The sequence below is a fragment of the Zeus faber genome, assembly GCF_960531495.2.
Source record: "Zeus faber genome assembly, chromosome: 13".
NCBI classification, from domain to species: Eukaryota; Metazoa; Chordata; class Actinopteri; order Zeiformes; family Zeidae; genus Zeus; species Zeus faber.
In genome coordinates, this window is record NC_137198.1 from 10,296,743 (window position 1) to 10,322,066 (window position 25,324).

The 25,324-nt window shown below is 45.1% G+C and overlaps 1 protein-coding gene across 1 annotated transcript in view; it reads right to left on the reverse strand.

The window, feature by feature from the left end:
• Positions 1-25,324, reverse strand: part of dph6 (diphthamine biosynthesis 6) — a gene marked incomplete at both ends in the record, with an annotated part of 76,230 nt that overhangs the window by 580 nt on the left and 50,326 nt on the right. The window contains 2 exons of the mRNA XM_080012751.1: positions 4,942-5,335; positions 12,080-12,325. Coding sequence (XP_079868877.1) covers positions 4,942-5,335; positions 12,080-12,325 — 640 coding nt within the window. The remainder of the gene's footprint in view (positions 1-4,941; positions 5,336-12,079; positions 12,326-25,324) is intronic.

The following is a 25,324-nucleotide window of genomic DNA, read 5'->3' on the forward strand; positions in this document are numbered from 1 at the left end:
TGCGTGTGTGTGTGTGTGTGTGTGTGTGTGTGTGTGTGTGTGTGTGTGTGTGTGTGTGTGTGTGTCTGTGTTTGTGTGTGTGTGTGTGTGTGTGTGTTCGCGCGGCAGGTCGACAGACAGTGGACATGAGAATTGGGTCCTGATGACAGCCTGTCCGTTTAGCGCCGGGCCCTCTGGGAAGCCGCCCGCTTCCTCCGCTTCCTCCGCAGACTCTTAATTGGCCACAAGTGCTGCTGTCACATGGTCGGCTGTCCCGGCTCGTTTCCCTTCTGCTTCAACAACATGTTGAACGACGGTGAATGAGACCGAACCAGACTCGGGTGTGGTCCCCGAGAAACACAGCCGCCGCAGCCTGGCAAATGTGGGAATGGTTTTGTGACCAGAGCGACCTGTCAGGGTCTTGGTTACATTTTCCTGTCAAACACAATACGTGTAACACAACCATTAGTCCTTTTAAATGTTTTAACACAACTGAATACAGTTTTTTTTTTTTTGGGGGGGGGGGACGGGGACGGACGGACAGTCCCATCCAGCTCCAACAGCTCTGTGAGATATATACACTACACAGGCAAAAGTATGTGGACACCCCTTACAATCAGTGCATTAAATCCAGCACACCGCCAGGCAACCTCCTAAGACGTGTGCGGTGGAATGGGTCGTACTAAAGAGCTCAGTGACTTTCAACGTGGCACTATCACCTCCCACAAATCAATCGGTCACATTTCGGCAGCGTGAAGCCGAGCAGCTCTCGCCCCGTCGCCGTACGGACACTCTGCCGAGCGACGGGGCTTCTGTGCCACCGGCATCTGTGGGCGTGTCGGCTCAAAATCGACGGGCTGTTGTGTGCGTTTGCCAAACGCACCTCACACCTCTCTTCCTTTCCATAATTAATATACATTATTTAGATAGATTGGACCGTGAGTACTTTTCTTTTTTTAATGGTGTAGCTGTTAACTTAGCGAAATAAACGACCTCTTTTTGGACAAAAATAAAATGAGGTGTTCCTTATTTTATCGATTGTTAAATTGACATTTTTCATAAGAATAAATAGGAGCAATACGCAGTGGTCCAGGCATCCGTTTTTCAAGGCTGTCCCCCGGCGCTCGGCGCTGCCCATTTGCTTAAAGTCGCAACCTGCTAAACTTTCTTTGTCGCCGTGAAGCCGCCAGCTCGACGCCGGTGGTCGCTCCGCCCCGTGCAGCCGCATGAAGCTGAGCTCCGTTGGAAATGCATTGCGGCCCATCGCTTTGCAGCGCCCCGTCGCCAGCGGTGTGACCGTACCGTGAGATCACCTTGCCCACTGCATCAGAACGCTACCTACTCGGGTGCATTGTGCCCACCGCGACGTTTGGGTCTTAATGCTACAGCACACAATGATATTCTAGAGAATTGTGCGCTTCCAACTTCGCGGCAACAGTTTGGGGAGAGGCCCCTGTTCCGTTTCACGGTGACACAAAGCGAGGCCCACAGAAAAGTGGTTTACCGAACAACCTGCCTGCACGGAGCCCACACCTGAACCCCATTGACTGCCAGGCAGGACCCGTCCCCCGACATCAGCGGCTGAGCTCACTGATGCCCGTGTCCGAACGGGATGAACTCCATGCAAATCATGTCCCAAAATCTAGCGGAAAGCCGCACGCAAGTAGGCGTGGTGTTCGGACGTCCAGAGACTTTCCGACGTCCTCTGTGCTTTTAGAGAGATAATGACAGAGGACGCACGAGCAGTTAAGCACGGAATATTAATCCTGCGCCTTCATTAGGGGAACACACAGCTTGCCAAACGGCCCTACCAAACAGCCCGGGAAGCCTCATTAGCTAATATGCAACATGGCCTTAAAATGCCCCCCCGATGAACACTGGGGGCTTTAAACTTTTTTTTTTTTGGGGGGGGGGGGGGGGGTGTCAATGTTAAAAGCCTGTGCATGTCTATTATCTGTGCGCGTGGTGCACCCTGGGAAGCGGAACCAGCAGACTATGGACGGACTGCGGAGATCACGGAGAGAGCAAGGCTTTACATTAGCAGGGAAAAGGAAAACACACACACACACGCACACACACACACACACACACACACACAAACACACACACACTATTACACCTCGTACCCAAAAGGTCTGTTTTATGGAATGCCTTTTTAATCTATGCGCTCACAGATAGGAAATAATTGCGATCCTCGCTTTGAGTGTTTGAGGGTCTGAGGGGCCACACACACACACACACACACACACACACACACACACACACACACACACACACACACACACACACACCACACGCTCGGTTGCACATTAGTAACAACAGGGAGTGAAGGTGACCATGTGAAGTAAAGTTACTCAGCGGCCATCTAATTGAGAGTGTGTGAAACGGACGTACAGAAACAGATTTCTTCCACACCACACACACGTAACCACTCACACACAATATACATAATCTGGCTCCCCGGTTGGCCCCCGCTCTTCGTGGTCTGGCGGACCCCCCTATGGGCTGCCTGGGGAGCCTCATTGAGGCGCCCGGTGGACAGAGACCATTAGACAGATTCAAAAAGCAATCACATTAGCAATGGGATGGAACTAAACCATCTAACCCAAGAGCGGCGGCCATTATTCTGCTTCACAGACAACACCGCCAGAGCCGAAAAGGCTGCTGGTGCCGTAACCCCCAACACCCTCTCCTACGCTAAACATTAATGGACATTTTTCTTTGTTTTAGTTTGAACAGATTACTAATGTACAGTACGCCCCAAAAGGGTGGGAGGGAAAGGTTGAGGATTATTGAGCGACATGGCTGACGCCTATAGGGGGTTTTAAGCGGAGGGCCCAGAGCCGGCGGTTTTTAGTTGTGCTACACTGAATCCCAAACCGGTTCAAATTAACCGGCAAACGAGGTGGTAATTAGCGAGTGTTGGCTCATGAAAACGGTTAATTTAGAAGAAGCGGAGAAAACGGCGTGGCTCCAGAGCTTCCGAGGTGTCAGGGGGAACACAGAGGATACGTAAGAATTAACATTTTTGGATCACAGAGATCCATAGGCTGCTTGGATTAGTTCCATTTAATAAACAATATGTTCTGCTCTGCTCTAGTTTGGGCATCAGAACATGCTGTCAGCTGCTTCAGCGTAAGAATGTCAGCTTTGCGGGGCTCGCGAATCTTTCCATCGGAAGTAATGTTCCGAGACACGCTGTTTAAAGGTTTTCATCCGCAGCATATGCCACGTCCATCAGCGCCGGGTCCCCACGTGCGGTCACATTTGGCGGCGGCGGCGTGCACGCTCTGTGGCGGCTAGACGCCAGAGGTGTTACTTTTCCCTCCTTTGACTTTTAGGATTCATCGGGCGCACAGCCTGTGACCCATGAAAAGGCCCGTGGCAGCGCCAACGGCGCGCACGCTCCGGACGGTAACAGATTCCAGTTCAATGACGAGTCAATAACATGTTCAAGGAGGGACCAGGCAGACTGCATGCACACAGTGCAGGACACCAGCATATAGGGAGGGGACATTTATTAATTTATTATTTATTTACTTTTAAAATATGTATTTTCTAGTATCTATTTATTATTTTATTTTTTACATTTATTTATATGTATTTATTTACATTAATTTATTTATATTTATATTTAATTACCACTGACCAAGAAGCACAGTTAACATTCAACAGAAAAAGTTGACAGAACCAGCGCCAGTAAAATAAAAAAATAAAACTGGGATGAAATATAATAGGAAATAAAATGCAAGTATTAAGCTCACTGCATGTTTTTTAACAATCAATGAGCAACTTCTTTTAAACTGTTTCTTGTAATATACTACCACATACATGACTGAATTATTATTGTTGAATTAGGCGATATAATCAACTTGATGCATACGTGGGGGGATTCTAAAGTCTTGCGGTATTCCTAATAGACCCTACTGATCCAATATGGATTCCACTCCGTCACAGGCGACCTAATTTAATGTTTGCCCATAAAGGGGACTTGCGTCAAAGCTCAACAATTCAAAAACCTTAATGAATTGACACAGCGGGGCCGGTCTGATTGATGCGTTAGAGGGAACGATAAAAAATCAGTAGAGTTCCGTACACTGCGTGCCGGAGGATACCGGGACGGCGAGACGGCGGCGCACGGAGGTGTGAAGGTGTAACGACGACAGAGGAGTCTGGGTTTAATGTATGCAACACAGAGACAAGCAGGTGTGAAATAATTAAACACAGAGCGAGACGCAGATCCCCTGGAGACGCTGCTTCCGATAGAACATCATGGAGTTTCCTTCGATAGCCCCATTTTTTTTATTTATTTTTTTTACAGTTATTCTATTTTTTCATGGTTCCCATTGAAAATCAATGGGTAATGTTGTCCGGCGACACACCCCGACATACACTTCTCACTGTAGTTTTATTATTGTATTTATGAGTCGCCTACTGTATATCTTCTTTGTTATTGTCTGTTTCGTCATTTAAACCAGGGGTCTCCAACCACAGGGCCGGGGACCACATCAGGCCCGCAAGACAGTTCAATGCGAGCTGCTATGTTCTTATGATGAGAATGTTGATATATGTGAGGTGCAAATTCATTTTAAAATCACAATGCTTAATTAATCAACGCAATTTTACTTAATATTTTAGGAATATAAAACTGAATTAAATATAATATAACAATACAATATATAACAATAAAAATCTAAGATTTTCTATTGATTATGTGCAGTTTTTTAATGGATGTATTATAAGAAAAATTCACTTATGTCCAGTTTTATATAAATAAATAAATAATTTTAAACTGGAAACGCTTTGATTTTCCCATGATCTTCAACCAGGAGATGACAAACAGGCCAGCGGCCCCCAGGTAGTTTGAGTTTGAGAGCCCTTGATTGAAACATTAGATTAATGCCAGTCCAGTGTGGGACCAGTTTCTTAATTTTCCAAACATTGTTCTACAGTCACACATACCTGCAACCACCTGTCCCGCCAGCGCGTCGTGGCTCTTGTAGAACACCCGCGCGCACAGCGGCAGCAGCCCCGGATCCATCTTCCTTACTGCGTCGCTGAACGTAGCGGCGATGGCGCCCCGCAGCTCCTCCGCCACGTTGGGGGCGGAGCCGGGCGTGGCGGGCACCAGGGAGAGGGCCAGCGTGGCGCTCTGGTTGTCGCTGGACTCCACCACGCGGCATTCTATGGAGCCACCCGCCACCCTGGCGGTCACGTGACAGGAAGCCCTTTTCCCGGGGTCGTCGCGAACGGCGCAGACGTGGAGCTCGACCGCGGCGCCCCTGGGCAAGGCAGGAACCACGGCAACCAGCAAGGGACCTTGTTGGATGTCGCTGGACGGCTCGCACAACTCATCCTGCAACGCGGCCGGGAGGGACGGTGTTAGAATGGCACCCTGGTGTGTTACGCACTGCAATTAAATGTATAGCCCCCACCCCCACCCCCATGTAGATAACTGCTGGTGCCTTTCAAAAGAAAAACTATTCCATTAACATAGAGCATTAAATGGGAAAAAAACATGATAAAAGGCTACCTGACTCTCCCGAAGGCAGGCATATTTCACACAAGATTGACAGCATATCAATTAAAACGATTGCATGGTGTTGCATGCGGTAGTAATAGAACGGGTACAAATAGTTTGAACGTATAGAGCAAGTGCAAACAGAATGAACAAAGCCATTTATTTTGAGCCACCACATCGACTAGCATGACAGCCGCTAACAAATATGCCGTTTCACCTTTCGGAAAAACATCTTTCTTGACATGTTATGGCAGTTTCACACCAATTCGCCGCACATTTACTGGAAAACTGCAGCGATTTTAGCAGGAGAGTAAAAACGTCTTTTTTTTTTTCTCCTCTGGACCGCAGGCCATTATCAGTAACAAAATGTCCTCCAGTAGTGCTCCAATGTGGCCCTTTAATAATACTTGGCGATGGCTTCATCTGCTAATGGGAGAGAAATGAGTGTTTTATACAACCGTCATTTCAGATGGAGTCGATAGGGCAAAAACACTTAACCCCCTTTTCAATTTGCTGGATCAATTTTCATCCACTTACACCCCACTTCGTAAGTGCAGAATAATAACAGGTTACATACACTTTATTTTGAAATTCACTCACAAAAAAAAAAAAATAACAAAAAAAAATAAAACAGGAATCATTGACAAGAGCAGACCGCAGCCTCTTTGTCCGTTCACCAGACGAACTCGTCATGACCCAATCTGCCCAAACAGCACTTACCACCAGATTAAACTTCAGCAAAAGGCCTAATTGTTCATCAACAGCACCTCTTGCCTCAGCGACCAAAAAAAAAAAGAAAGAAAGAAAGAACGAACGAACGAACGAACACAGGGACCGGGGAGTGAGGCGTGAGATTGCGATTTCTCGACTCTGCCGATGTTGGAAAAGTGCCGTTTGCAGTGGTCAACAACAGTCAACAACGGCGGCCTCAAAAAGCAGGGACAACAATGGTCACATCAGCACGGGCGTTTTGGCGCGACGGGTGGAGGGACGGCGAATGCGCACACATTCTGCTTTGATGACCGTTAGATTAGCACTTCTGGCCGAGGCTAGGTAATTCTCCTGGAGGCAGCGGCTCATGCGCTTGTCAATTGTGATTGCCCAGGGAGCGGAGAGCAAAGTGACAGCGTCTGGGCGGCTGGGGTGAGATGGGTTTGGGGGGGGGGGGACGGACGGACTTGTTCAGCCATGCTTAAAGGCCACCCTGCAGGCCTCGCACGTTGAGGTATTACCAAGCGACCGCTGACAAAGACATCCAGGGGCGTTGGTATCATGCTGTCCTGTCTAGGACGCGCGCAGAGTTGGACGTCAAGGTATCGCCACCAAGCGACCGTCGGCAAAGGAATCCGGGGACCTTGGTACCACGCTGTCGTATCCAGGACACATATATAGGGCCGGTGTTCTGACCTAGCGACCATTGACAAAAGAGATCGGGGGACGTTGGCACTGCGCCGTCCTGTCCAGATGGCTTACAGGGTCAGACATTAAGGTATTATGACCGAGCGGCCATGGACAAAAGAATCCAGGGAGCTTGGCACGGCGCTGTCCCGCCCAGGACACACACACTGTCTTCACAGTCGCTGTGTAGCCGCAGACTTTTCTCCGGGACTTAGAAGAGGGGGGGACGAGTTGTTCTGTCGTTCACTGAAACCAAAATGTGCGGACGGTGTTTCACGACTTTATCCCGCCGGCCGGGATATGAAAGCCAGCGCTGAAATCGCTGACATCACTACCCGACCAGAAATAATTTATTAAATTCATCCAACAAAATGAAGCGGTGACAAAATTTTGATGTATGGAGACGCTGAGTGCTGAGGTGGTGTGTGAAGGGTTGAGGGATGGATGGGTGTGTGCGTGCGTGCGTGCGCGTGTGTGTGTGTGTGTGTAGGTGTGCGGAATCGTCTTTTCCCCCGGTCTTCCACCGCGGTAACTGGCCCCGGCGCGCGCCCGAACCTCGCCGCCTGGTTCAGGCCCTTCCGCCCTCGGCGCTCCACGCTGACGGGGTGCGGCCCGCCCCGCTTCTCTTTGTGTTTGTTTTCCTTTTTTAGCCCCTCCGTTCCCCCTTTCTGCCGTCCGTACGCCTGGAGCGTGCGACCGGTCGGCGGGCCGAGAGGCGTGAAAGCCGAACGGTAAACACTGTAATAAGGAAGCGGTGTAAAGGCGGCGAGCAGCGGGGAGCTGATGGGGCCGGGCCGTTTAGCCAGTTCCCCTACATTTCCTGCCCAGCGGGAAGCCTTCAGCATGTGGCTCTGCGGCTCAGTGCCGAGTGCTGCTAGACCCCATAATACTCCTTCCCCTCTCTCTCTCTCTCTCTCCCTCTCTGTGCGCGGGCGTCTGCGCGGAGAGAGACCCCATAATACTCCTTCCCCTCTCTCTCTCTCTCTCTGCGCAGACGCCCTCGCACGCGCCCTCGCACACACACACACACACACACACACACACACACACACACACACACACACACACACACACACACACACACACACACACACACACACACACACGCGCGCACACACACACACACACACACACACACACACACACACACGCACACCCACACAACACACACGGTGTAATTGCATCTCAGAGCCAGTCCACAGCACTTGTGTAAATGAGGCACACAAAGCCGTGGCTCCTGCTCCCCGACAGGGGACGGGTCAGCAGAGTTTTAGGGGTGAGAGGAACCTCCCAAATGAGTTAAGTTAACATTGAAGAAAAAAAAATTTAAAATAAATAAATAAATAAAAACACAATCACCTTCCAATTAGAAACTTGACGGAACAAAGAGAAAAAAAAAAAACAAAAAAAAAAACGTCACAAAACCCAACAATTATTTTGTCTGCTCCGGAACGTCACAACGCATCCTCAAAATCCCGACCGAGAAAGTCGCCGGCTGAATAAACAACACTTATTGATGTGTTTTGATCGAGGTGTGTCATGGCTCCGAAAAAGAAGACGCCGGTTTAACAATTATTGACGTATCACACAAACACCTTCCCACCCGCCCACCCCCTCGGCACGCACACACGCGCGCACTGACCTCACAATTCGATGCACCATAAATATAATTTCACACTTGTAGCGGCTCCAGTTTGCTCCCAATTAACCCCGCGAGCTTCGTCGTCCACCTGATTAGAGAAATTATTAACGCACAACAACAATACGACCGTGTGGGTTCCTGGTTTCCAATCACAGACGTGCACTTCACCTCCTTGCGAAAAGGAAAATTGAAGGTGTTCATGTGTTTTTCTGGATTTATTAACTGGATACACATACATCACCACATCCACTGTCCTCCATCCACGATGATACTCAGGGGCCTGTCGTCAGCTTTGTTAGCAAAAGGAAACATTCAAGGGTAATACATATGAAATAAGCATCTTTTAAATACAGTGAAGGAAATTTAACTAAAACGAAGAACTTACAACTACAGAATTAAAGGACTAACAATTTACAAAAATAACTAGGTGTTTTAATCAGACAGATTTAACTGTCATTTTGAAATGTAGCCGTTTCCAGCATATTCTGTTGAATTTTTCTACCCGACTTAATTATAAAAAATTATTTAACTTAAAAAAATGAAAGTACTTTCAATGACAGTACTTTAACTACCGAATTTAAAAAAATAAAAGCACTTTAAATAGAACGCAAGCTAAACACTTTTTCAAATTAAAATTAAAACACTATATCTGAAGCCAGATCTAATAAATTGCATTTAATTTCTCTTGAACAAAACTATCTATATTCTAGGAATCTCTGTCTGGATGTCCTTTAATTATCTTGACAACTGTTCATCCGATCGACGTTGCACTTGGCGGGTGTATTGCTGGTGACCCAAGGACGTGCAGTGTCGAATTTGGTGCAATTTGGACGACACGTATGTAACGAATAATATTAATACATTTTGGATAAACAAGCAAACAGCGAGCTGCTCTGTACAGCCGCGTTGTGACATCATCTAATTCCATTAAGCGGGGCCATTTGTCACATCGTCGCCCAAAATGTGAAGCACGAGATCGAGATACGAGACAAATCACTGACTGAAGAAACCTGGACTCGACTGATCCTCCTGAAGTTCCTACATGCCTATACAGTATTTACACATTTGGTGCTTATTTTTTATTGCAAAGTTGTCCTTACATTTTGTAACTGGGCCATTTCGAACAGGCATGCAGGACACAGGACTGAATCATTTTGTTAAACTGACATTATAATGTCTGAGAAGTCTTACATGTTGAGCGGCGTGTACTAGTTTATCATCATTTTAATGAGAATTTTTTTAAATTTTTCTCGGAACTATCGCGACAGCTTCAAAACCTCTACTTCAACAGTCCTGTGGATGGACAGCACTGTGACATGGCTGTGATTATCCATCATATTTGCAACATGCAGTCTCTCTCTCTCTCTCTCTCTCTCTCTCTCTCTCTCTCTCTCTCTCTCTCTCTCTCTCTCTCTAGCTGTCTCTCTCGCTCTCTCTCTCTCTCTCTCGTGTTATCAGCATTTGACCCGAGTTAAATATTCTCATTACACTCACTTCAAATGAGCACCGGCGCTTTGTGTAATCCCTACCCCAGGGAGAGAGCGTTTCAACGGGCTGGGGATGAAACGGAGGCCCAGCCCTCCCTCCATATTCCCTCCACCCCATCCCATCCCCTCCCTCCACGTCTCTCCTCAGCTGCCCCCTTCTGCTATGTGAAAAACGGAGGGAGGGAGAGAGACAAGCTGGGAAATCAGACTCTCTCCTCTTTTGAACCTCGCAGGCAGTGAGAGTGGGAGGTCAGGTGAGCGGTTTTCTTCCGTCTTGGGGGAACGACGCCGGGGTTAACCAGCCTGTTTACAGGTGACGGAGCCAGAGCTGCCAATCAGTTTGGAGGCGCTCCTCGACAGATGGTCAGTGTCGACTGATGTCGAGTCACCTCGCAGAGTGGCGCCTCATTTTATGGATCCCCCAAAGCTCGGTATTTCGTTAGCCCGTGATCCGAACGACCCGAATCTGCATGAGGATTTGTCATTTCACCCCCAACGTTCCTCATTGTGGGACATCCACTCATGGCAGCGCTCCATGAACAGATTCATAATTCTCATTGAATCCATAGGTCCATTCTTTACCAACGTATTCCTGTTCATGGATCTCCAATTTAAAAAGAACCTCAAGGAGAACCTCAGGAGGTTCTCCATTAAAAAATAACCTTGAGGAGCCTTACGTGGAGAACATTGGGAGGTTCTACAATTAAGCAAACCTTGGTGTATTTGGAGGAGGGAGGAAATTGGGAGTGCACGGTGCACACACACACACCGAAACACAGGGAGAACATGGCAACAAAATCTAGATATCCTAAGTAAGTTTAAAATTTAGATACCTTGAGCTCATTTTCTTCACATATCGTAACATCGAGGAAAATGTTAATCTGTGCTTTGGACATCCTCCAAAAATATATGTGTATATACATTGTGATGTCGGCAGAACTGATACAAAGTCAGGTCAGGTTTATGTCTTGAGCCCTTAATCACCGTACGGAACGTTCTCAAAAGGCTTCACAAGCTTCATATTTCACACAGAAATCAACGGCGTCCCCTGGACTTCTTTTTTTTTTTCCACCTCCCTGTGCAAAGCTCCCAGAAAAAAAACAAAAAACAAAAAAACACCCTGGAGAAAGCGGAGAATCCCCCTTCCAGGACGGCCAGAGTGGGCAGCATTAACAGCGTTATATGACAAGTATTGTAGTTTATATACTATTCCATGTTTAACTCGGCAATAAGACGTCAAGCCGGCCAACTTCCAGTCGTCTCCGGAGCCTCTTGCTTTGACGACTTTCCAGACAAAACAGAGCCACATGTTGGAGGAGGGCTCCGTGCTCCCGCTCTCCTCCCGCGGCCCTTATTCCCCGGGCTCCACAGATTACTGCGGGAGGAGCAGGGACCGGGGGGCCCCCATTAGCCGGATGGGGTGAGGGTGGGAGCCGGGGCGGTGGGTCGGAGTGCGTTTTTTATGGAAGGAGGTGGCAGGAAGGCGGGGGGGTGGAGGGGTGGGGTAAGCTGCTCTGAGAGTTGATCGAAGCTCCAAAATGGCGCGTGGGGGCTGAGGATTAGGGAGGGCTCTGAGGAAGACATCTGCTTCTGTGCCAAGCTCCATACTATCAAAGACACCAGCGTTTCCCACATCATCAACTTTTCATGAGCGCTCGCTCGCTGGCAAATATCATCCACAGCCGCCCGGGCTTCAGGAGGAGGGGGAGGCTAGGAACTTTGGCTTAAATATATATATTAAAAAAAACAAAAAAACCCTGAGCTTAGCACACATTAAATTCCGAAAGTCCTTTCTGACAAGCTTGAATACATGTTTTTCCCAGTTTTCCCTTTTCATTGGCAGAGGTCTTCTATTGGTTTCCCAAGGCTTTTAATTTCCACTGATTTCCATTGTTTGATGCTTTGAATCTCGTCTTGTCCAAGATTCGTGTGACCAACGTTCCTTTGTGCATTTTAAATTAAACCGCAGACATTTTTTTTTTCCCGCTACCAAAACCGAAGTGTTCGAACAACAATCGATCCGGCCACACATTCAATTACACCACTTCTGACCTCGTCTCGGGGCGCCTGCAGCATCTTCTCCCAAACCGCCCGGACCACGGGGACGTCCTGGGGCCTGGTGACGTAGCAGTGAGCCTGGAGGACGTGGTGCAGAGTCAAGCTGCCGTTCACGGCTTCCAGAACCTTACTGGCGTGGCCGAAGGCCGCGCGGGCCTGGCTTCGGGCGCCGGCCTTCAGCAGCTGCATGGTGCACGGGACCAAAGCGATCTGGCCGGCGCAGAACACCGACTCGCCCACCTGTGGAGACGAGGCGCACGGGGTCAGAGCCAATTCACCGGACGCTTTAAACACAAACACAGAATCACAAATGTGGCAGTGAAACAAATCAGTCCAGAAAATCAAGCGAGTCCGGTGGTGAAGATGTGGCGTTTCCAAAGGGCGGTGAATAGGTGGAGACATCAAGAACGGACAATGAATTTATTCATTCCATCTCAAACAATGTGCATTTCACACAGACAAAAAAATAAAATAAAAGATAAAAGAAAAGAAGCTTGATTTAACTTTCAGTTTGTTCAATAAACAAATATTAGACAGCAGATCAATACTGAAACTGAATTTGAAATGTATACATACACAGAGAAAACAGAACTGCCGTTCAACCGTTAAGAGAATAGTCAGAAAGGCGCCAGGACATGAAGGAACTACACTATAAATGTCCTTTATTGTTCACACTCAAAGTGTGCCAATAATCACGTTTACATTAATCACCTGCATGAATTGAAATAGCAGTGCATCCATTATCAAGTTGCACCTTTTTTTTTTCCTCATCTTGCAGTTTCTTATCACCTGTAAGGCTTTCACATCACTAAAGTGATTGTACCTTTCTGTGGAAGCGGCGATATTCATAGGCATAATTAGCCATGTGATAATTAGCTCCTGGCCCTGATAAACGTCCCTGTTAGAACTAAACTAAGCGAAAGTAAAAAAAAAAAATCTATCTGATTAATGCGGGGCGATGAAGAGGGCTGAGCGGTGGCGTTAGGGAGGTCAGGTCTTCAGAGACCCGGTGAGGAGGACTCTAGGACCCTGGTCAATGCAAACAGCTGCTGGGGACATGGGGATAATTGGCGCTCTATCCAGGCACCACGGAGCCCGAGAGGGCGCGGACCTCCAGGGAGGATCAAGGAGGCCTAAATCAATGGATACATGGTCCGAGACAAGGTGCTTAGCTGATTAGCACAGGCACATTCACGGCTATCACGTTTCACAGCCAGATTAGCGGGGCTAAAGTTGACCAGGGGTATTACAGCCGTCTTAGCACCTCGGCACAAAACTCCCCCCCACCCCCCGACTGGAACAGTATATGTTCCATGTAGTGTCGCATGTTCCGTGTCAACCACTGTGGCGCGGAAAACCAGTGTGCTGTGAGAGCACGCCGGGCGCGCCGTGGAAAATGTTGCAATATTCCACTGAAAACACGACATACTGGAAACTAGCTCTGATGTTGCAAGGTCAAAATTGCTGATTTGTGGAATGGAATTCTCCCAAGAATCGACTTGACTCTCGTCAAAATTGCTCATTTTGGCGGAACGCAAAGTGTAAATCAGTTCACAGTCCAATGTGAATCGTGCCAGATGCCTCCGCCTCTTTATTCAGTCCTCGGTAATTATTTGAAGTTTGTAGATCGACTCTTTTGCCGGAGTGACTCCCGATGTCAGAGTCAAACCATCGGTCGCCACCGACGAATCGCTTGCGAGTCTTGCATCACTAACTATTCGTAGGCCGTATTAATAAGCACAGTTCTATCGTTTTGTGACGTTTTGTGACGCTTGCAGTGGTTGACAGGATAGTGGTGTCGTACCGTGGGATTATTCCATTGTAAAAAATGCACCGTGGCCAGAAAACGTCTGGAAAACGACAAGACATCAATGTATGCTGTACAATACGTTGAAAAAAGGTACAGAAATAAAAAAAAATTAATATTCCCGCTCGGCATACCGACAGGGCAGTAGACTTGTGGCATGAAACCTCAAACTAAGCGAGATCCACGGTCACGGCCATGTGCATAATCCCACGAGTCCCCCCGCTACGATGCCCACGCAGCGGCTTCCGGGCTTCACTTGTCAACCTCCATGAATCTTCGGCTCCTGTCGCTGCCGCCGCTCCAAATGGCCGGAACAGCGCGGGCGACGGGGGCGGGGGAAAGAAACATTTGAAGGAGGGACGAGGAGAAAGGGCAGGAGCGGCGAGAGAAGGAGGGCAGCGGGGGGCCTAAAGGGTGGGATCAATCGCCGGGATCATTTTACCTGCGAGCGGAACCCGCCAGACGTCTAAATCTAGCCCGGATCCCAGCACGTCAACACCCCAAATCAAATGGTCACCGGGCCGCTTTCCCCATTCACGAGCTGCCAGGCGCTGCATCATATCCGCCGGGAGCCCTCAACTCCATGGTGGTCGGGTGGTTTCTCCCCGCAAAAAAAAAAAAAAAAAAAAAAAAAAAAAAAAAGGGGGAGATCTCCATTTTCAATCCTAGAGGGAAGAGCTGGCGTTTGTTGATTTGAATATCAAAAGAGGTTCCAACGTGGGGGCTGTTTAAAGGGGAAAAGAGTCCCCTGGCTTCCACCAAGCAGGTGTGATGATCAATTATTAAGGACCCCCACCCCCACCCCCCCACTCTGGTGATATTCTTAGTGGGAGGTGGGATGGATAGGAGAATGGAATACTATTTACATAAAATTAACAGTTCAAAAGAATGAGTCCACACACCAATCAAACTTGTTAATTGACTGTCAATGGCGTGTCCCTGAATATACAACATAACTCCATTATTCATCCCGGGCCTTGACGGAGGAGACAGTCCAATTTGCATGGATGTTCCCGACGTGATCAACAACCACCACCACACCACATGCATGTTTAATATGACGACGGCGACGGGACCCTTTTCATATTCATAAGGGTCAAACATTAAACTTTCCATAACAGGATAAGTATTATTATTTTTTTTTTCAAGTGCTTAAATGAGCTTGGTGGTTCTAAACGGCCCGCAGAGAGAAGAGAACGCACACACAAAAAAAAAAGACTGAAATACCGGTACATGACAATCAATTAATAGACGTTCATTTTGACGTTTGACTTATTTCCCCGTTTGAGTTCCCACAAAGACTATTTGAAATGTGTTGATATGAGGTAATAACAGATTATTTTACTCTTAATCTATCCCGAATCTAACGCTTTTATATGATGGGTTATATTTTTCCAATAGAAACCGACTTTGAAGTAAACTTTATCCATGCCCTCTTTTTTCCCCTTTAACCCAAACAAACTTCTATCTATGATTGCAGAACACCTTTTTTTTTTGCTTTCCGTGAAGCATTAATCAAAGCCACGTTTGTGATTTCTGCTATATCGACCTTTAACTTACCACTAACCACGATTTAAAACATTATTTTTCATAAACCCAATAACGTGTGAGAAGGCCATCCAGGTCCAAAGACGTTGGGCTGTCTCTCCCACTCAGATGCTGAGATACACATACGTAGCCAAAAGCATGTCAACACCTAAACACCACACCCATGTGTGCTCGTCAAACATATCATTTAAAAACCACCGGCATTAATGTGCAGTTGGTCACCCCTTCACTACTTTAACAGTCTCCACTCTTCTGGGAAGGCTTTCCACTTGATTTTGGAGCACCAGAGTCAGTAAAACCATTTCTTTATGGACCTCGCTTTGTGCACAGGGGCATTGCCACGTTGAAACAGAAAAGCCCCCCCCCAAATCCGTCGCCACAAAGTCGGAAGCGCACAATTCTCGAGAATGTCATTGTATGCTGTAACATTAACATTTCCCTTCACCGCAATGAAGGGGACCGAGCCCAAACACGTTTCCGATGCTCAAGAGTTCAATGGCGGCGTGCTTTACACCACTCCAGCCGACCCTCGGATTTGCGCATGGATGATCTTAGGCTTGTGTGCAGCTGCTTGGCCACAGAAACCCAGTTCACGAAGCTCACGACGGAACAGCTCTTGTGCTGACGTTGCATCCAGAGGCAGTTTGGAAATGGGTCGTGTGTGTTGCAACGGAGGACAGACCATTTTTACACACAACATGTGTCGGCACTCGGCGGTCCCGTTCTGTGAACTTGTGTGGCATACCGCTTCGCGGTCGAGCTGTTGCTGCTCCGAGCCGTTTCAGCTTCACAATAACAGAACTTGCGGTTGAGTGGGGCAGGTCTAGCTGGGAAGGAAGGCGACGTGCTATGGCCGTGCCATGTTTTTTCGAGGATTGCCCAGGTGTTGGCGCCCATCGGACTGCTATGTTTTCCCGGGGACCTCTCTCCAAGCGTCATTAGCGGAGCCCGGCGAGCATATGGATCAACCAGATCCACACCCAGACAGCGGTAAAATGACCTGCTATCGACGAACAGTCAGGGAGGTTTTTTTTTTTTTTTTCTGCCTGGTCCCAAGGACACAGAGAGAGGTGGTGGAAAAAGCAGCTCCGGCACACCCATCAGATATGCTAATGGTCACATTTCCCCCATTGGGACCTCATGCATAATTTAGGAGAGGAAAATGATAATACAAAATGTGTAAAACGGGGGCCAGATTAATACGGTGTAACTTTTCCCTAATGCAAGGACACGTGTAACCGAGCTGAAGGCGTAAACAGTTGGCGACTAAGTGGAAAAACATAGAAATTAATACTTTGCGATATGTCATTGCCATTTAAATGTCACTGAATCTATTCGGTGTCGGTTTACAGAATGACTTCTGAAGCTTTTTCATACCCTGGACCCTTCATTTGATACGCATTAGACCACAAACCCATATTTGATTGATAAGATGTCTCTGGGACCCCAATCTGATAACATTTTTATTGTTAAATATGATTCTATATATATATATATATATATATATATACACATGTACATATACACACATGCACACATACACACCCCAATCAGCCATAACATTAAAACCACAGACAGGTGAAGTGAATAACATTGATCATGTCGTTCCACTGGTACCTGTCGAGGGGTGGGATATATCAGGCAGCAAGTGAACAGTCAGTTCTTGGAGTTGATGTGTTGGAAGCAGGAAAAATGGACAAGCGTAAGGATCTGAGCCACTTTGACAAGGACCATATTGTGACGGCTAGACGACTGGGTCAGAGCATCTCCAAAACGACAGGTCTTGTGGGGTGTTCCTGGTATGCAGTAGTTATTACCTCATGGGCGCCCATGGGCTCACTAATGCACGTGGGGAGTGAAGTCCAGCCCGTCTGGTACAATACCACAGAAGAACTACTGACAGCGAAAACTGATTAAAAAGTTCATGCTGCTATGATAGAAAGGTGTCAGAACACACAGTGCATCACAGATGCTGTGTATGGGGCTGCGTAGGCACAGACCGGTCAGAGTGTCCATGCTGACCCCTGTCCACCACCGAAAGCACCTACAATGGGCACATAAGCGACAGAACTGGACCATGGAGCAATGGAAGAAGGTGGCCATCAGTGACGGTTGTTATGTTGTGGCTGATCGGTGTAAATATTACAGACATAACAGAGAAACTCTACAGAAAATAGCAAACGTATTAATATTCAAACTTAACCAAGAATTTAAAATTCTCTCTTCAATCATGGGAATCTGAAATCTCTTCCAGGATTTTTCGAGGTTAACAAATTTAAACATTGCAATGTTATTTTGGTGGTGGCGGTGGGCGGGGGATTTGATGGGGGAGGCCACTTTGTGTGTGATTCCATTCTGAAACCCACTTCATGTCTCCCTCTGTTCACGTCTGGGAAAAGATGGATGCCCTTCCACAACGCTTTCCTACCTTCTGCAAATACAAAACCACCTCTCCCCCTGTAGCCTTTATATATATATATATATATATATATATATATATATATATACACACACACACAGACAGTTTATATATATATTCGAGTCACTTTTTATGTTGCTATTTCTATTTTTCCCCCTCCTGTTTGTGCTCCAGCTGGAGGTAACCCTCGTACACTCAACTGTCACACAACATCAGTGTAAATGAGCGACATAAATAGCCGTACTAAAGTGCACAATGAAAAGAAAAAAGAGAAACAAGTATGCAGGACAACCTAAATGAATTTTTCCCAGGTTTTAACACTGCATATTTGGACACATAACAATTACAAGCGTATGGTGGGACTCGCAGAGGCCCTGTCCTGACGATATATGGAGGAAATTTAAAATAGAATTGGGATGATCCATTCCGGTGACGCCACGTGTGGTCCATGGACGCTGACCTCCCAAATCCCCACCCCCAACTCCCACTCCCACAGTGGAGGAGTGACACTGTCATGTCGGCTCTGGTCAGTTTAATGCTGATGGTCTGTGCAGAGCCTCAGTACTCGGTGCTGTTCCCAAGGTCAGGGAAGCCCGACTGCTGGAACAGGAGGAGGGGGACGGATCCACACCAACAGTTAAATTAGGCAAAGACACGTTCTATATGAGAATATATGTGAAATTAAATATTTCATAAATATGTATGTCCAATATTCATATAATATATGTCAAATATCTTTATATTTATATATGTAAAATATTTCTATATTTATTTCTGTAATATATATAGAATATTAAGAATATATTTAAAAAATCTACAATATTTCTAGAATATTTATGTAGAAAATACAATAATTCTATAATAGTTCTATAATTTCACAATATTTCTATAATATAACATATTTCTATAACATTCTTATAATAAACAAATACAAGTGTCAAATCTAAGTGTATATATGAGAAGAAATATAAAAAAAATGATTTATCCTGATTATATTTGACATAAACCAATATATAAAAATATAAAAACAAAATCTGCATTGATGTACAATCATGCAATGTGGAATAATGTGTATTACGGCAGCCCCACCAGTGCCTGCAACACTGAACATCATGTGGGGACGAAGAGTGATGGAAGGGCATGTTGTTTTTTGTTTTTTTTTCATGGCGTGGGGGCACAAAACGCCCGTCCCGACCCGACCTCACATCTCTTGACAAATTGGTTGTGAGGTTTTTACGACTGATGCACATATCGCAAAAATCATTTCTGCCAAGCTTCCTCCGTGACCTGCCCGTGGGACATGCCAGGCCCCGCCATGCGTCGCTCGATCAAACCGCATCTTTCCAGGACAATGCAAATTATGACAAATTCCATCATCCTGCATTATGCGCTTTCCCGCTAATCTCCCTAATTCCACAGAGTCGGCCGGGGAAGGAAGGGTCTCGCCATTTCAGCTGAGGGGCATGTTGTCTGATTGAATGATGCTGAAACTGCTGCAACCCCTCAACCCTGGGTTTTATTCCTCCGCTCCAGCTGTGACCACCTTGTCTCTTCTGTCTTTTCAGATTTCACTTTTTTTTTTAAATTCCTTCCTTCCTCCGATCATTCTTCTTTGGTGACCAAAAAAAAAAAACAATAACCCTTTTATCCACCATGTCTAGGTCTGACTGGATTGCACAATCTGAGAAGAACAGTATCATATCATTTCGGAGGGTTATTTTGGATTTATGTGTACTGCCATTCAAGGAAATGCATTTGAACATTTTAAAGGAATGGTGGTGTGGAATATGCTTTTTGGGTTTATTTGGGGGAGGGGGTTGGGTACATCAATATATGTCAATATATGTATCTAAACCTGGTAAATTCTGCCTGAACCATCGCTTTTGGGGATATATTCTATCCATTGCTTTAGGAGGTCATATCTAGTGGTTAGAGAACTCAGTTAATCTGCATTGACGTACAAAACTGTCACTATACATTTAATACACACAGACACACACAGACAGACACACAGACACACACATTGAGACACACACAGACACAGACACACGCATGCACGCACGCACACATGCACGCACGCACGCACACACAAGCACGCACGCACACACACACACAACCCTAATACATGAAGTGAACAGAAAACAACAAGCGTACAGTATTACAAATCAAAGAAAGGGGGATGAAAACAAACAGAAAGAGAAAGACGACAGTGGAATTGGAAGCTGAAATCCCTTTTCCGGCCAATAGATGGCAGTGTGGCTGCGTGGAAAAGCCAACATGAAAATCACCAAAATCCCTGATCATTGTCGAAATCAAGTTCGTAGCAATGTCTCCAAATAGAAGATGATCAACAGATTTCAACACGGGCATTAAGGGAAAAACAAATGATGAATAAAAAGATTGTGAATGTTTTAAGATTTATCCCCAAATGTTTTGTCTAATTGCTCTTCAGTGATTTGATCAATATTTACTGCACACTCCACTGTAACTACATTGTTTTGAAGAAATCCTTGAAAAATCTAAATACGGAATCATGGAAATATATTTAAATTTGGAAAAAATAAAATATGAGGAAAAACAGCATGGGAAATCATTTCTAAAACAAATTAAAATAACGTGATTTAAAATGTTGCGCTAAAAAATGGGCCCCACCCTGCCCCATTGTTCACCAAAATCAATTAATTAGGACAAATGGAAAATAAATGTGACATTTCAAAATATTATGTGTGATTATGATGAATTTATACTGGAAAAAACAGAAAACAGCAACTGTGTATTGTTCCCAAGATTCTGAGGGTCTTGTCCATTTACATGACAAAAATCATATCAATCATAATCAATAATATATTTATATTGAAAGTGAACATGCTTCGTCGAAACAAAACCGGGCATTTTCTATAATTCATCCCCGGCACTTTGGAGGACAATGGCGTTTAAAAAATAAATGAGGTTAAAAGTTGCTACTCGGAAGAATTTTCCCACGTGAAGTACAGTAAACGGGACGCAAACAATATGAAGTCCTCTCTGAGCCGCCGCTTTTTATTCCTTCTGGAAAAAAAAATGTAATTAAATTAAATAACATCTTCCTTTAATAAATGAAGACAAAGAGGTGACGCCAGCCTTCCACTGCATAAGGACATCGTAACTATTCCAGAGGCGGCCATTTGTAATGGGATTTTATTTTTATTGTATTGTACTTTATTTTATTTATTTTATGTAATTTTGTATTATTATTATTATTTTTATTTATTTATTATAATTTATATATATGTAATTATATGATCTATTATCCCTTTCTTGACTTGACTGCAGCTGAATTTCCCTATTGGGATCAATAGTTATCTTACTGTATCGTATCTGACACACTACAAAACATTATATAATACATTTAAAATGCTAGTATGCTAGTAGTTACATCTAATGAAGTATCAACTAGAGAGTTAATATACTATGAATCAATGAAAATATTATATTATATACATAGATTATATTCGGATTATGTTGCAAAAACAAACAAAAAGAAAATAAATCTTACAATATAAAAAAAAAAAAGCACAAATGATCCTCATTCCACTTGGGTGTCCGGTTTCCATTCTGAAAATGGAAAAATGTGAGACTATCGTCTCTATTGTCTATTGTCTGCATGAGTCGGCCTTCAATTAAAATCTAACGTTTCTGAAAATGTGCGTCTGTGTGTGGGTTTTTTGTTCCGTGTGAGTGCGTGTTTCTTTGTGGGTTTCTCTGTGTTTTTATCCGTCTGTATTTCTCTGTGTGTTTTTATCCGTGTGTTTGTTTCACTCTGTGTTTTTGTATATCTGTTTTTTGTATGTGTTTGTGTGTTTCGCTATGTGTGTGTTTCTCCATGTGTGTATGTTTTTCACTCAGTGTATGTATGTTTGTGTGTGTGTTCTCTATGTGTGTTTCTGTATGTGTGTGTGTCTATACAGTATGTGTGTGTGTGTGTGTGTGTGTGTGTGTGTGTGTGCGTAGGCCCTGTCAGCCATGCCCTCCCTCTCGTCACGGCGGGGGCAGTAGTGAATATAGCGGCTAGTTACCATAGTTACCATGGCGATGGGACGCAGACAGTGATGGAAGTGGACAGCACTTGCCGCGACACGCTTTACACTCATTTCATGCCACAAATAAATAGCAACGCTCCCCAAATTAGAGGGCGGAGGCTGGTGGGGTGGGACGTAAATACTTGTATATGTGTAATAATTTAAACTCTGGGATACAGATATGTGTGTTTTGTTTTGTTTGGAAGTGAGAGTGTTTGTGATTGCAGTGGTAATAGGGCAAGTGGCTATTTCTGTGTGCGCATATCAACGGTGGTGAAATGACAATATTTCAGATGCCTCCTTGATTTTTCGCAGCGGTCAAATTTCACCGTCTCCCTCCCATACACACCGCCCGCGGATGTAGTACAAAATATAAAAAATAAACAATTAAATCACACACACTCAACTTTGCGATTTTCTTCAATGACAAGGCTTAAATTATGTTAAGTGAATATATACAGTATATGTGTGAAAATGTATGTGGAAAAAATATGAAAGAAAATGTAATGAATACAAAAAATGCATATAAAGACATTTATAAAAATGAAAAAAATTGTGTGGATGATTTATTATTACTATTCTTTTTTGAAGTATGTTTTAGATATTATTATATTTTATTGATTCAATGCTGTGAGCATTTTATTAAATCTCAAAATATATTTTTAATAGAGCCATTTAAACAATTTTAACTCAAATCGCAATAAAATACGATGCAAGAATTATATATATATTTTGGGCGCGTGTGTGCGTAGTTGTTTGATCGTGCGTGCCGATTGCTGTTATTTTTCAGACCACACAAACCACATGTGTACTTGTTCATGTGTTTATATGTGTGTGTGAGTGTGTGTGTGTGTGTGTGTGTGTGTGTGTGTGTACATATGTGTTTGTGCGTGTGAGAGAGAGGGAAAGAGAAACAAATGGGAAGAGAAAAGAGAAGGTGGCGATGGCGATCCTGTCCTTCCTTCCTGTGGCTTGTTGACGTGAAGCGATGCAGTCAGGCTCCAATAATACATGAAGAGCTGTTCAGGGGCAATTAGGATCAGTTGTCAGGGGCCGGAGCCATTAATGGGGGGGGGCAGAAGACGACCAGCACCCGGCACGTGCCGACCCGAGACCCGATGAGCTCTGACAGATCCAGTCCTCCCCACGTCTTCACCCAGTACAACCAGTACCAGCCCTGTGCCCATGTGGCACCATGAAAGACAATACCCAATACCTCCCCCAAAACTACTGCTGGAACCCATCAGCGTACACAGGGTCAAAGCCCAGGACGGAGGGAGTGAGAGAGGGATGTAAAGAGAGGGATGGGGGTGGGGGTGAGGTGGTGGGGGGGGGTTGGGGGGTGAGGATTAAAAATAATTACCCCCCGCCAACCCCCTGCTGCCATCTTTCACCCCCTTTAAAAGTAGCCCTGGTCTGGGTACAGGTGGTCCACTCGGCGGAGAAAACCCCCAAACCAGAGGAAGCACCAGGGTGGGAAGGAAGGAAGGACATTTTAACAAACAAACTACCAATCGGTTTTGGTTGAGTATGATGATGAAAAAAACAATTACGTATGCATTCAGGGATGGAAAGATGACTGATGGGTAACTGGATGGATGAATGATGGATGGTTGGATGGATGATAGATTGTCAGTAAGCATGGATAGATGGATGGGTGAGTTGATGGATGGATGGATGGATGGCTGGAATGATGGGTTTATGGATGGATGGGTAGACGGATGGATGGATGGATGGATGGATGGACGGAGGGAGGGAGGGAGGGACGGATGGAGGGATGGATGGATGGATGGATGGATGGATGGATGGATGGATGGATGGATGGCTGACACTAACTTTTAAAAGTTTTTAAAAGACCCATGCATCAGCCTTTGGTTGCCAAGACTGACACAATGGTTGCCAAATCATCACTTAACAATAAAGTAAAAAATTGATCATATATAGCTATACTAAATATTCCAATATCAAGAGAGTGATATAAAAAAAGGGTAAAAAATATAAATTATTACTGGCAGGATACTATTTCTTTACAATTTTTTTAACACATTTTCAATTATTCACACATTATTGTTAACATACAGTATTATTAAGCTACATTTATTTTTTGGTTATATTTTTGTAAGCACTGCAATCATCAGTACCTCAAGTCCAACTTGTTTTTGTCAGTTTTTAGACATTGTGAACCACATTAAACTATGTTCAAAAGTTTTGCTTCATAGACACCTAATTATTACATTTACAGACCATGAGCTACACCACGCTTATTGTTTTAGATAAGAAAGGTGGTTGACAACGAGGCAACCAGACCGCAGGAGATATAGTTGACAACAGCCCAAATCTGGTTTCCCAGGGCAACTAGGCAACTGTTATTTAAACTGAGCCCAGGCTTAATGTGATTTGATTGTGTACAACTGACCTGTCATTGCTGTGTGAGAAATACACTGAGTCAACTGTGACTTAACTTATGAGTGTATTTGTGTGTGTGTGTGTGTGTGTGTGTGTGTGTGTGTGTGTATGCGCGTGCGTGCGTGCGTGGGTGCGTGCGTGCGTGCGTGCGTGCGTGTGTGCGTGTGTGTGGGGTCCAGCCTCGGGGCAAACAGCTGACATGCCATTCAGGTGAGGTCTCAGTGGGTTTGATGGGTGAGAATTGTGTTTGTCCAGTTCAAGTTAAGACGGCGTAGAGACAAGACACAGAGACGTGCTGAGTCACTGGTGCATCATGGGAAAACATTCGGAGGCTGTCGCTCCAAATCCTTTTGCAATCGCACCGACAGACATAATTATCCCACCGCCGTTCAGGAAAGAGTTGAGGCACTTTACAGAATTGACAGCATTTGTTTAGGTGTGTTGGCTGGGTTCCAGTCCCAAAGACCAAAGTAGGCATGGGGTCGATTCCCACCATGTTGAAGGGCAAATTTACACTTTGACCTGTTTTTTATTTCTATGCTTTTATTCCCCTCTGCTTTTAGAAAATGGGTTTTATGCAAATTGGTTCTAGGTTTAATTCATTTCTTGGTTCATTTTAAATATATATATATATATATATATATATATATATATATATATAGACACATATATATATATAGTTGGGGTTCATGGCCTAATTTTTGTTTATTTTAGGATAGTAAGGGGTCCAGCCCACAGGGCTGAATCCCTATTGTTATTGATCAGCGTGTTTTTGTTTTTAGAAAAGGGGCGTGTCATGTTGCCAGTGTGACTGGGAACAAAACAGTAGAGACGACAGCAACTGAAACAAACAACGACATAAAACTGTACAACTTTAAAACTTTTAAAAAGTATTTAAAAAGTATAAACAGTATTTTGAGTCGTTCAAAAGAATCGTATCGTTCATGAAGGACCCGACACTACAGTAGAAGCAGCATGGAGCGCACCCGCGCACGGCTACT